The following is a 14,400-nucleotide window of genomic DNA, read 5'->3' on the forward strand; positions in this document are numbered from 1 at the left end:
GGGAGGGGAGGGGAGAGAGAGAGGGGGGGAGGGGAGGGGAGAGAGAGAGGGGGGAGGGGAGGGGAGAGAGAGAGGGGGGGAGGGGAGGGGAGAGAGAGAGGGGGGGAGGGGAGGGGAGAGAGAGGGGGGGAGGGGAGGGGAGAGAGAGGGGGGGAGGGGAGGGGAGAGAGAGGGGGGGAGGGGAGGGGAGAGAGAGAGGGGGGGAGGGGAGAGAGAGAGGGGGGGAGGGGAGGGGAGAGAGAGAGGGGGGAGGGGAGGGGAGAGAGAGAGGGGGGGAGGGGAGGGGAGAGAGAGAGGGGGGGAGGGGAGGGGAGAGAGAGAGGGGGGGAGGGGAGGGGAGAGAGAGAGGGGGGGAGGGGAGGGGAGAGAGAGAGGGGGGGAGGGGAGGGGAGAGAGAGAGGGGGGGAGGGGAGGGGAGAGAGAGAGGGGGGGAGGGGAGGGGAGAGAGAGAGGGGGGGAGGGGAGGGGAGAGAGAGAGAGGTGGGGAGGGGAGGGGAGAGAGAGAGGTGGGGAGGGGAGGGGAGAGAGAGAGGTGGGGAGGGGAGGGGAAAGAGAGAGAGGTGGGGAGGGGAGGGGAGAGAGAGAGGGGGGGAGGGGAGGGGAGAGAGAGAGGGGGGGAGGGGAGAGAGAGAGGGGGGGAGGGGAGAGAGAGAGGGGGGGAGGGGAGAGAGAGAGGGGGGAGGGGGAGAGAGAGAGGGGGGGAGGGGAGAGAGAGAGGGGGGGAGGGGAGAGAGAGAGGGGGGGAGGGGAGAGAGAGAGGGGGGGAGGGGAGAGAGAGAGGGGGGGAGGGGAGAGAGAGGAGGGGGAGGGGAGAGAGAGGAGGGGGAGGGGAGAGAGAGGAGGGGGAGGGGAGAGAGAGGAGGGGGAGGGGAGAGAGAGAGGGGGGGAGGGGGAGAGAGAGGGGGGGAGGGGAGAGAGAGAGGGGGGGAGGGGAGAGAGAGAGGAGGGGGAGGGGAGAGAGAGAGGAGGGGGAGGGGAGAGAGAGAGGAGGGGGAGGGGAGAGAGAGAGGAGGGGGAGGGGAGAGAGAGGAGGGGGAGGGGAGAGAGAGGAGGGGGAGGGGAGAGAGAGGAGGGGAGGGGAGAGAGAGGAGGGGGAGGGGAGAGAGAGGAGGGGGAGGGGAGAGAGAGGAGGGGGAGGGGAGAGAGAGGAGGGGGAGGGGAGAGAGAGGAGGGGGAGGGGAGAGAGAGGAGGGGGAGGGGAGAGAGAGGAGGGGGAGGGGAGAGAGAGGAGGGGGAGGGGAGAGAGAGGAGGGGGAGGGGAGAGAGAGGAGGGGGAGGGGAGAGAGAGGAGGGGGAGGGGAGAGAGAGGAGGGGGAGGGGAGAGAGAGGAGGGGGAGGGGAGAGAGAGGAGGGGGAGGGGAGAGAGAGGAGGGGGAGGGGAGAGAGAGGAGGGGGAGGGGAGAGAGAGGAGGGGGAGGGGAGAGAGAGGAGGGGGAGGGGAGAGAGAGGAGGGGGAGGGGAGAGAGAGGAGGGGGAGGGGAGAGAGAGGAGGGGGAGGGGAGAGAGAGGAGGGGGAGGGGAGAGAGAGGAGGGGGGAGGGGAGAGAGAGGAGGGGGAGGGGAGAGAGAGGAGGGGGAGGGGAGAGAGAGGAGGGGGAGGGGAGAGAGAGGAGGGGGAGGGGAGAGAGAGGAGGGGGAGGGGAGAGAGAGGAGGGGGAGGGGGAGAGAGAGGAGGGGGAGGGGAGAGAGAGAGGGGGAGGGAGAGAGAGGAGGGGGAGGGGACAGAGAGGAGGGGAGGGGACAGAGGAGGGGGAGGGGACAGAGAGGAGGGGGAGGGGACAGAGAGGAGGGGGAGGGGACAGAGAGGAGGGGGAGGGGACAGAGAGGGAGAGTATGATGGAGTCTGGGCAGTGATCAGGAGCAGGAACCCTGGCTGATTTCCCCTCTCTCTATCCCAGGGGTCACTGGACAGTGATCAGGAGGTGGGGAAGGTGGGACCTGTATAAGTCAGACATGTTACACCTCAACAGAGACGGGACCAATGTTCTCACGGGTGGTTTTGATAGTACGGTTGGGAGGGCTTTAAACTAGCTTGGCAGGGGGATAGGAACCCAGGAGAGGGCTCTGAGTGGGTGAGAACTCAGATGAACAGAACCCCAAGAAAGAATGCAAAATGCAGAAGGCAACAGAGCAGAGTAGCACTGGGGTAAGTGTAAACCACAAGGTGATAGGGAGGGATAATATGTATGAATATAAAGTGGCTGCAGAAGGTTTAAAACTAGTATTAAAACACTACCTAAACGCACGCAGCATTCGAAATGAAGTAAATGAGTTGACGGCACAAATCATCACAAATGGCTTTGATTTGGTGGCCATTACAGAAACGTGGTTGCAGGGTGGCCAAGACTGGGAATTAAACATACAGGGGTATCTGACAATTCGGAAAGATAGACAAGAAGGGAAAGGAGGTGGGGTAGCTCTGTTAATAAAGGATGATATCAGGGCAGTTGTGAGAGACGATATTGGCTCTAATGAACAAAATGTTGAAGCATTGTGAGTGGAGATTAGAGATAGTAAGGGGGAAAAAGTCACTGGTGGGCTTAGTTTATAGGCCCCCAAATAACAACTTCACGGTGGGGCGGACAATAATCAAGGGAATAATGGAGGCATGTGAAAAAGAAACGGCAGTAATCATGGGGGATTTTAACCTACATATCGATTGGTCAAATCAAATCGCACGGGGTAGCCTTGAGGAGGAATTCATAGAATGCATACGGGATTGTTTCTTAGAACAGTATGTTACAGAACCTACAAGGGAGCAAGCTATCTTAGATCTGGTCCTGTGTAATGAGACAGGAATAATAAACGATCTCCTAGTAAAAGATCCGCTCGGAATGAGTGATCACAGTATGGTTGAATTTGTAATACAGATTGAGGGTGAGGAAGTAGTGTCTCAAACGAGCGTACTATGCTTAAACAAAGGGGACTACAGTGGGATGAGGGCAGAGTTGGCTAAAGTAGACTGGAAACACAGACTAAATGGTGGCACAATTGAGGAACAGTGGAGGACTTTTAAGGAGCTCTTTCATAGTGCTCAACAAAAATATATTCCAGTGAAAAAGAAGGGCGGTAAGAGAAGGGATAACCAGCCGTGGATAACCAAGGAAATAAAGGAGAGTATCAAATTAAAAACCAATGCGTATAAGGTGGCCAAGGTTAGTGGGAAACTAGAAGATTGGGAAAATTTTAAACGACAGCAAAGAATGACTAAGAAAGCAATAAAGAAGGGGAAGATAGATTACGAATGTAAACTTGCGCAAAACATAAAAAGATAGTAAAAGCTTTTACCGATATATAAAACGGAAAAGAGTGACTAAAGTAAATGTTGGTCCCTTAGAAGATGAGAAAGGGGATTTAATAATGGGAAATGTGGAAATGGCTGAGACCTTAAACAATTATTTTGCTTCGGTCTTCAGGAAGGTAATCAGGAAGGCGAATGGAACGTTGGCCTTCATTGCGAGAGGGATGGAGTACAAAAGCAGGGAGGTCCTTCTGCAACTGTATAGGGTATTGGTGAGGCCGCACCTGGAGTACTGCGTGCAGTTTTGGTCACTTTACTTAAGGAAGGATATACTAGCTTTGGAAGAGGTATAGAGACGATTCACTAGGCTGATTCCGGAGATGAGGGAGTTACCTTATGATGATAGATTGAGTAGACTGGAGTTGGAGTTCAGAAGGATGAGGGGTGATCTTATAGAAACATTTAAAATAATGAAGGGGATAGACAGGGTAGAGGCAGAGAGGTTGTTTCCACTGGTCGGGGAGACTAGAATTAGGGGGCACAGCCTCAAAATACAGGAAGCCAATTTAAAACCGAGTTGAGAAGGAATTTCTTCTCAGAGAGGGTTGTGAATCTGTGGAATTCTCTGCCCAAGGAAGCAGTTGAGGCTAGCTTATTGAATATATTCAAATCACAGATAGATAGATTTTTAACCAATAAGGGAATTAAGGGTTACGGGGAGCGGGCGGGTAAGTGGAGCTGAGTCCACGGCCAGATCAGCCATGGTCTTGTTGGGTGGCGGAGCAGGCTCGAGGGGCTAGATGGCCTACTCCTGTTCCTAATTCTTATGTTCTTATTAATGTTGGGGAAGTCCAGAACCAGGGGTCACAGTCTAAGTATAAGGGGTAAGCCATTTAGGACCGAGATGAGGAGAAACTTCTTCACCCAGAGAGTGGTGAACCTGTGGAATTCTCTACCACAGAAAGTTGTTGAGGCCATTTCACTAAATATATTCAAAAAGGAGTTAGATGTAGTCCTTACTACTAGGGGGATCAAGGGGTATGGCGAGAAAGCAGGAATGGGGTACTGAAGTTGCATGGTCAGCCATGAACTCATTTAATGGCGGTGCAGGCTTGAAGGGCCGAATGGCCTACTCCTGCACCTATTTTCTATGTTTCTATGAACCCTGGCTGATTGCCCTTCTCCCTAACCCAGGGGTCACTGGACAGTGATCAGGAGCAGGAACCCTGGCTGATTTCCCCTCTCTCTAACCCAGGAGTCACTGGGCAGTGATCAGGAGCAGGAACCTTGGCTCATTTCTCCCTCTAACCCAGTGATGCAAATGGCACTGAGAGGTGTAAACCTGTCTCCTCTATTACTCAAGACCACACCAGTCAGTGCCTTAGCCCAATAATCCCTGTTCGGGTATCACCAATGAATTTATCCAGGCCCTGGATGCGTTGACAGTGACTGTTCTGATTCAGTAACAGGACTTCCTATATTGGGAGTGACTTTAAAATAAGGGTCAATGGACAGACCTCCCTCATGAGTCACTTACCTCAATCACCAGGGTGAGGGGCTCTCCCTGATGGTGTTTAATGAGCTTCTCCTTGCGGGAGAACTGTGGGTCGCTGTGATACTCCAGGTTGAACCGTGTGCTGTCGGTGCCAGGCTCCTGGTAGTGGATCCCATTGATGTAGAAGTGAACATTCACTGTTGAAACCGAGTAGGCAGGAGACGGGCAGATGAGAACAGTGTCACTCTCAACTACACACACCTGTACAAACAGGAACAGAGCCGGCGCATTAATAGTCACACTCACCCCGTTAAAAACATTCGTGCCATTAAAAGGAGCATTTGTCCTGTCAACGCTCCCCATCCCCCCCTCCGTCAGCACTCACACCCCCCCCCCCCCCACGTCAACACTCGCCCCTCCCCCGTCCCGTCCACGCTCACCCCCCAACTCCCGTCAATGCTCACAGGTGTCCTGGGGCCAATATTTATCCCTCAATCACCACTAAAACAGATTATCTGGCCATTACCAATTGGCTGCTGTGTTTCCTACATTACTGCAGTGACTACACTTTAAAAGTACTTAATTGACTGTGAAGAGCTCTCGGATGTCCTGCGCTTGTGAAAGGTGCTATTATCAGTGCAAGTTCTTTCTATACATTCTCGTTCCATTAATATTCATTTGTTCCGTTAAGGCAACACTCGTCTGGATAAAACACACACAATCTTCCCATTAAACCACACGCTTAATCCATTAAAAACAGACCATTCCCATTAAGTGCACACTTATTATATTCAACTCAAACACACCCATGCAACACTGACTGTCATGTACAACAAGGATAGATGGCCTTACCCGACAGCGATGCAATACCAGACAGGGTTGGAAACTCACCGACTGCGCTTTTCCAACATGTTCAACCACCATGAGCACACTCTGAGCTAAACGGAATCTCTGGCCTCTCACAACAATCTGCCGTCCACCACTGTAGAGAAAGCAGTAATTACAGCGGGTTATATAAGAACATAAGAAATAGGAGCAGGAGTCGGCCATTTGGCCCCTCGAGCCTGCTCTGCCATTCAATACGATCATGGCTGATCTGATCGTGGACTCAGCTCCACTTCTCTGCCCGCTCCCCATAATTCCTTATCGATTAAGAAACCGTCTATTTCTGTCCTAAATTTATTCAATGTCCCAGCTTCCACAGCTCTCTGAGGCAGCGAATACCACAGATTTACAAACCTCAAGAAATTTCTCCTCATCTCAGTTTTAAATGGGCGGCCTCTTATTCTAAGATTATGCCCTCTAGTTCTAACCTCTCCCATCAGTGGAAACATCCTCTCTGCATCCACCTTGTCAAGCCCCCTCAATCTTATACGTTTCGATAAAATCACTACTCATTGGAATTCAGAAGAATGAAAGTAGGCCCAACCTACTCAACCTTTCCTCATAAGTCAACCTCCTCATCCCTGGAATCAACCTAGTGAACCTTGTCTGAACTGCCTCCAAAGCAAGTATATCCTTTCGTAAATATGGAAACCAAAACTGTACGCAGTATTCCAGGTGTGGCCTCAGCAATACCCTGTATAACTGTAGCAAGACTTCCCTGCTTTTATACTCCATCCCCTTTGCAATAAAGGCCAAGATACCATTGGCCTTCCTGATCACTTGCTGTACCTGCATACTATCCTTTTGTGTTTCATGCACAAGTACCCCCAGGTCCCGCTGTACTGCAGCACTTTGCAATCTTTCTCCATTTAAATAATAACTTGCTCTTTGATTTTTTTCTGCAAAAGTGCATGACCTCACACTTTCCAACATTATACTCCGTCTGCCAAATTTTTGCCCACTCACTTAGCCTGTCTATATCCTTTTGCAGATTTTTTGTGTCCTCCTCACACATTGCTTTTCCTCCCATCTTTGTATCGTCATCAAACTTGGCTACGTTACACTCAGTCCCTTCTTCCAAGTCGTTAATATAGATTGTAAATAGTTATGGTCCCAGCATGGCACCTCACTAGTTACTGGTTGCCAACCAGAGAATGACCTATTTATCCCAACCCTCTATCCATACTAATATATTACCCCCAACTCCGTGAACTTATATCTTGTGCAGTAACCTTTTATGTGGCACCTTGTCAAATGTCTTCTGGGAGTCCAAATACACCACATCCACTGGTTCCCCTTTATCCACCCTGTTCGTTACATCCTCAAAGAACTCCAGCAAATTTGTCAAATATGACTTCCCTTTCATAAATCCATGCCGACTGCCTGACCGAATTTTGCTTTTCCAAATGTCCTGCTACTGCTTCTTTAATAATGGACTCCAACATTTTCCCAACCGCAGATGTTAGGCTAACTGGTCTATAGTTTCTTGCTTTTTGTCTGCCTCTTTTTTTTAAATATAAAATAGGGGCGTTACATTTGCAGTTTTCCAATCTGCTGGGACCACCCCAAAGTCCAGGGAATTTTGGTAGATTACAACCAATGCATCCACTATCCTTGCTGCTACTTCTCTTAAGACCCTAGGATGCAAGCCATCAGGTCCAGGGGATTTATTCATTTTTAGTCCCATTATTTTACTGAGTACCACCTCCTTAGTGATTGTGATTGTGTTAAGTTCCTCCCCTCTCTCCTATAGCCCGTAGACTATCCACTGTTGGAATATTGTTGGTGTCCTCTACCGTAAAGATTGATCCAAAATATTTGTTCAGAGTTTCTGCTATCTTCATGTTCCCCATTACTAATTCACTGGTCTCGTCCTTTAAGGGACCAACATTTACTTTAGCCACCCTTTTCCTTTTTAAATACCTGAAGAAACTCTTACACTGGGTTCACTGTCCCGCACCGGGGTGTGGGGGGAGGGAAAAGAGAGAGTTCACTGTCCCGCACTGGGGGGGGGGGGGGGGAGGGCAGTCACTGTTCGACACCAGGTTACACCAGTGTCACAGTCCCGCACCGGGGTCACAATCTCTGACACCAGATTCAAATAAGTTCCAGTCAGACACCAGGAAACACGGATCATAACAGGTTATGTGCTCACATCTTTGGAGTGGGTCTTGACCACACAGCTCTCTGGCTCAGAGGCACGGGTGCTCCTAATGAGCCAAGGCTATCACCTTGGGAGATAAGTTTCTATATTTTGCTACAGAATCAGCTCCCTCTACACTATCCCATCAAACACTCCCAGGGCAGGTACAGCATGGGTTAGATACAAAGTAAAGCTCCCTCTACACTGTCCCATCAAACACTCCCAGGGCAGGTACAAGAAGTGGATTTAAAGCTGCCCAGCAATAGGGGGAAATTGCTCCAATCGCAAAGAATATTCACAATATCTCTCTGTATTTACCCTTATAAGAACTAATCTTATATCTATCTTTATTTATCCACCTCTCCATTCTTAAATAAAAGCTAGAACATTTTCTACTCTAGCCCCACAGAATTACATGTTGACTCAGCCATGTGGAGAATAAATGTCCTGTTTGAGCCTCCCTCCCTCCCTCCCCCCCCCCCCCGCCCCCAGGTCAATGGTCAGCCCCTGAAAGGGAGCCTGGGGAAACTGGCAATGTGAAGGGAACAGATAGGTCAGCCAATGGCAACATAGCAATGCTGCCTGAAAGGTTAAATATGGAGATGGCAATCATGGATGGATCTTATCTCCATCACCCATAGTTCTCTCTTACCTGACGTAGCTGGTGTTTGGACTGATACTATCTATTGATGGGTTCTCCCGATAATTAAAGGTCATGTTCTTGCTGATACAATATTTCTTCTCAAACTGGACACAAAGAGGAATGGCTGTCTCAGACACATGCAGGGCTGGCATCATACAAACAATAGCATTCGGGGTGCGTCTGGTAAGAAAAAGGATAACAATCAGAATTACAAAAACTCAGATCAAGGCGTTACCACCCTGTACAACAACACCGTGCATTCACTTAGCGCCTTCAATGTTGAAAAATGTCACAAGGCATTTCACAAAGGTCGAGGCAGACAAATATGGATGCCAAACCAGAGGAGGAGATATATTACAAGACGTGACTGAAAGCTTGGTCAAATGGGGTTTTCAGGAGGCTCTTAAAAGAAAAGAGAGTGAGAAGGATTTAGGGAGGAGTTTCCAAAGTGTAGGGAGGAAAGTGAAGGCACGTCGCCAATGGCGGGGGGCGGGCGGGGGATGAACGGAGGCCAGAGTCTGAGGAATGCAGAGTTCTGGGTGAGGGGGGTTGGAATTGTAGGCCTGTTAAAGGTTACATATATAAGAGTGGCAAGGCCATAAAAGGATGGCATATTAGAACTGGATACACCGTGGAAAAATATTTTAAAAAATAATATTTTGTCACACAGTATATCAGTAATTTCAGACATGACATTTTGATAAGTGTAGCATACTTGAGAGGAGCATGTTCCCAGAACTTCTGGGGGTTTCCTCGTGTGGTGTCTGGGTCTGTTGTAGACTCATTGTTAGAGATTGATTGCTGGGATTAGTCAATAACAACATTATTGTATTATGCGACTACCGGGATAGTAGAAGGCGAACTAGTTGGAGCTAGGTCATTCTTTGTCTAGCAATTCTTATGTTGCTATGTATTTTGGGCATTAGAACTGGTTACATGGTGAATTGAGGTATTAAAACTACTTACAGAATGGAATGGGGTGTTAGGATAATGATGTGCAGTTATATAGTGCCGCTGAATTCTCTGAGGTGACAGAGCAGCTCACAGTAAGGGAGTTAGACACTATGTGGTAAAGGAGGAGAGATCAATGGCAATTTAAGAGACAAGTTCCTGGGGGATTTGTGAAGGCAGTGAAGGAGCTGGTTTTGCACTCGAAGGACAGGTAAGCAGAGCTGTTGGTGGATTGAGGAAAGGAATATCCTGTCGCTCACAGCAGGAGGTGCAAAGCCCCGTCGGCAGTGAACAATAAGGACAAGGAGCCGGCAGTCCACTGGAGAAGGGCGAGGGCTTTGGTTGTGTGCGACGTGCTGTGGCATAGGACAGAGCAAAATGGCTGAGGGTTAAGGTGGTTGGTCACAGACAGCAGATGAGGAGAGCGTTTGAGAAAGATTTACTGATTAGAGTTTGGACTGTAGTGAGAGAAAAGTATGTGGTGTAAGTGTTGGAGAGATTTGATTTGTGATTAAAGCTGGATACTGAGGTTATTCAACATGGGATTGAATCCGAGGTCCTGAACTGGTGCCATCAGAGCTCCTGGAAACTTAAACTGAAATATAAAGAGAGATGTTTCTTTAAAACCTGCCTTCACAGCCTCATCGATTGCTTTGACCTATTAAGACTTCCACGTGACTTTATGTACAGCACTCAAACGTGTGGATGAATTACCATGGTGATGTTCGAGTGACTTACTTTAGATCTGTACAGTCTTTGGAGCCATTGACGATGACCCTCACGGAACATCCAATGTGCAAGTTGGTACCATTGATGGTAACTCTGGTCCCTCCGGCTTTGGGTCCCTCATCCGGAAATACCAAGGAGACCTGTGGAACCTGCTCAGGAAAAACACAAACGTGATTATAGGTTAAAATAAGATCGAGGGTGGTCGCTTTACATCCAAATAAATCTGCAAATATTCCAGAGTTAATAACTAACAGTGTGATATTAGACAGTGTGATGATGGAGAAGGCTGAGGGATGACCTGCATGAGGTCTCCAAGACAATTAAGTGTTACGGTAATGTGAATAGGGGAACATTGTTTCCATGGGTTTGAGATAGCTATGAAACAAAAAAACGTCCATTACGCGCACACACTCCACCAACGTCCATTACGCGCACACACAAACTATCAGTGAGTCTGCTTTCTTTTAGATAAAGGCACTGAGTCTGATGCCCAGGCATTGACTGTGAAACATTCACTATAAGCCTGCTCCTTATCAAACTTCCACATTCGGTCATGAATTCTCCGGCTTACAGAATCCACCAGGATCCTTCAGGTCAGTTTACAATGTGAATACAACAAACAATTCCCTTTTCAGGAGCTGGCTTAAGGCAGGGTTTCTCCACAGTGCAGTGTCCAGGTGTTTCCTGTTGCCCTAGGTTACTGCAGGATTTGCACGGAATGCTCCTGCCTTTGCCCAAGTACATGCCCTGGGTTCCTTCCGTCTCCAGTGACAGACATGTCGGACCGGATCCCTCCTGGAAATCCTTCAGTCCACATTCAGCAGACCTCACATCCCACAGGGCTCCAGTCAACTCCAGAGAGATAGACAAACAGCAGCAAACCACACATCATCTACTAGCCAGGCTTCACAAATCAGTTCAATAACTCCTTCAAAGAATTAAAGCTTTAAGCAGAGAAAGTTTCAGAATTAAAAGTTCGGGGGGGGGGTTTATAATAACAGATGCCTGGGAGTGAGTTACAGGCTGGAATCTAATCGAGGGGTTCGGGAGATTTATATATAGAATAACAGATACCCAGGAGTGGGTTACAGGCGGGAATCTAATCGAGGGGTTCAGGTGGTTTTTATATAGATTAATTTATATTAAAGCTTGCTACAATTATACAGGGTATTGGTGAGGCCACACCTGGAATACTGCGTACAGTTTTGGTTTCCATATTTACGAAAGGATATACTTGCTTTGGAGGCAGTTCAGAGAAGGTTCACTAGATTGATTCCAGGGATAAGGGGGTTGACTTATGAGGAAAGGTTGAATACATGGGGCCTCTACTCATTGGAATACAGAAGAATGAGGTGATCTTATCGAAACAAGAAAGATTATGAGGGGGCTTGACAAGGTGGATGCAGAGAGGATGTTTCTACGATGGGGGAGACTCGAACTAGAGGGCACGATCTTAGAATAAGGGGCCACCCATTTAAAACTGAGATGAGGAGAAATTTCCTCAGAGGATTGTAAATCTGTGGAATTTACTGCCTCAGAGAGCTGTGGAAGCTGGGACATTGAATAAATTTAAGACAGAGACAGTTTCTTAAACGATAAATGGATAAGGGGTTATGGGGAGCCGAGTCCATGACCTACTCCTGTTCCTATTTCTTATGTTCTTATGCGAATAGATAACTGAGTGATTTACAGGCTGGAATCTAATCGAGACGTCTGCGGAGGGGGACGGGGGTGGTTTATATATAGAACAGATACTCAGGTGTGAGCTACAGACTGGAATGTAATCTAGGGCCATCAGATATTGAGGTTGTCCAATCTCCTGGACCGCTGACATCATTTGTTAATGCATGTTTGCACAATACACATCCCCGTTTAAACTAGTGCTCTCGTTTACATAGGAACATAGAAAATAGGTGCAGGAGTAGGCCCTTCGAGCCTGCACCACCATTCAATATGATCATGGCTGATCATTTTTGCAACTTCAGTACCCCATTCCCGCTCTCTCTCCATACCCCCCAATCCCTTCAGCTGTAAGGGCCACATCTAACTCCCTTTTGAATATATCTAATGAACTGGCCTCAACAACTCTGTGGTAGAGAATTCCACAGGCTCACACTTCTCAGAGTGAAGAAGTTTCTCCTCATCTCAGTCCTAGATGGCTTACCCCTTATCCTTAGACTGTGAGCCCTGGTTCTGGACTTCCCCAACATCGGGAACATTCTTCCTGCATCTAACCTGTCCAATCCCGTCAGAATTTTATATATTTCTATAGAATCCCCTCTCATTCTTCTAAATTCCAGTGAATATAAGCCTAGATGATCCAGTCTTCCTTCATATGTCAATCCTGCCATCCTGGGAATCAGTCTGGTGAACAAACTTTCGCTGCACTCTCTCAATAGCAAGAATGTCCTTCCTCAGATTAGGAGACCAAAACTGTACACAATATTCAAGGTGTGGTCGCACCAAGGCCCTGTACAACTGCAGTAAGACCTCCCTGCTCCTATACTCTAATCCTCTCGCTATGAAGGCCAACATGCCATTTGCCTTCTTCACCGCCTGCTGTACCTGCAAGGGCCATATCTAACTCCCTCTTGAATATATCTAACGAACTGGCATCAGTTGTACAGGTTATTTGTGCTTCCTTAGTGAAGACAGAACTAAAGTATTTGTTCAATTGGTCTGCCATTTCTTTGTTCCCCATTATAAATTCACCTGATTCAGACTGCAAGGGACCTACATTTGTCTTCACTAATCTTTTTCTCTTTAGAATTACTTTTGGGTTTTTTTGTAATCCAGGGAAGCGAGATTTCTAGTGGCCTCATTGTTTAAAATGAGCAATGTGGTTGAAGCGTGTAGTTGAATTGGCACATTACTAATTGAATGTCTGTAAATGAGACCCTGACACTGGTATCGAATACTGACACTTCCTGGCTGTAGAGGAGCATGCTTAATGCTCACTTTCTTTCTTCAAAACATCTACTGTCCTTATCTGAACTGAAAGGCTCTTTTACTATGTATCGTTACTTCTGTGTTCATCTTCACTCCAATATAACAGACCGTTACCTAGACTCCACAATTATCTCCACAGAGTGTTGTTCAGAAACTTCCTGTATGGCTGTCTTGGCTTTTACTCTCATTGATCCCCCATTGATGGTGCTATTCCATCCTCTCTATTGGTCTGTGATTTATTCTGTGCCAATCCATGACCTCCTATGTGTGACCATACATGTCTGCAACACTCTATACCCACACAAATCTATAGTTGTGTAAGATTTTCACTGTTACAATCTTACTCCCTCTAACTATTAGCACCTCTCTACTGGAGCACAATCTACTCTTGTTTCAGGATTCCAAAGTTTTGTGCAGACATGGATTAACCAATGGTATTAGCAGTCCAGAGAGCTTGGATAACCTTAAAATCTGATGGCCCTCCTTTTTGTTCTCACTTTTGCTCAACTTCACCTGGTCAGACATAGGCCAGGCCCGAATGACCAGCACAATGTGTGCTCGCATATCCTCACCAGTCTTTCCATTCTGGCCCACTGCTCTCGACCTGGGGACAGCAACACACAGTCTCTGCTAATTTCTCTATAGCTCAAGTGTATTCAGAGGGCGAGAATTTCCCAGTTGCACAATCACACAGTTATAATCCTTTTCAACGCTACTAGCCCCTATGTATATTATAGACTTTCACACTGTTACAGGGAATAGTGTATATTACAGAATATCACACCGTGTGTTACAGGGAACTGTCCCTGTGTATATTACAGAATATCACACCGTGTGTTACAGGGAATAGTGTCCCTGTGTATATTACAGAATATCACACCATGTGTTACAGGGAATAGTGTCCCTGTGTATATTACAGAATATCACACCGTGTGTTACAGGGAATAGTGTCCCTGTGTATATTACAGAATATCACACCGTGTGTTACAGGGAATGGTGAAGGGTATATGAAAGCTGTGACTCACCAGAAAGGAGAACTTTTGGTTGGAGCGCCCCTCCTCCTGGACGCTCACGGTCACTGAATCTGTGAACTCCCCATTAGCCCGATCAGTGCGGCAAACAATCCTGAAATAAGGTAAATAAACACAAACAGCATATAAAGGAAGAACCCCTCGCAGCGTCTGACCTAATCCCCCCACACCCACTCCCCCCGACCGCCTCCCCCCCCCCATCAGCCTCTCCCGCGAACCCCTCCTCGCAGCCCCACCCCTGAACCCCCCTCATCCCACCCCCAAACCCCTCCTCGCAGCCCCACCCCGAACCCACACTCCCAGCCCCACCCCCGAACCCCTCCTCGCAGCCCCA

General features: G+C 48.3%; 1 protein-coding gene across 1 annotated transcript in view; it reads right to left on the reverse strand.

Moving 5' to 3' along the window:
* plxnd1 (plexin D1) overlaps positions 1-14,400 on the reverse strand; it is a 94,412-nt gene that overhangs the window by 50,358 nt on the left and 29,654 nt on the right. Inside the window, 5 exon segments of the mRNA XM_070895833.1 lie at positions 4,778-4,996; positions 5,627-5,717; positions 8,416-8,586; positions 10,096-10,235; positions 14,061-14,160. Coding sequence (XP_070751934.1) covers positions 4,778-4,996; positions 5,627-5,717; positions 8,416-8,586; positions 10,096-10,235; positions 14,061-14,160 — 721 coding nt within the window.

Source organism: Pristiophorus japonicus, chromosome 12 (genome assembly GCF_044704955.1).
Source record: "Pristiophorus japonicus isolate sPriJap1 chromosome 12, sPriJap1.hap1, whole genome shotgun sequence".
Classification (NCBI taxonomy): Eukaryota; Metazoa; Chordata; class Chondrichthyes; family Pristiophoridae; genus Pristiophorus; species Pristiophorus japonicus.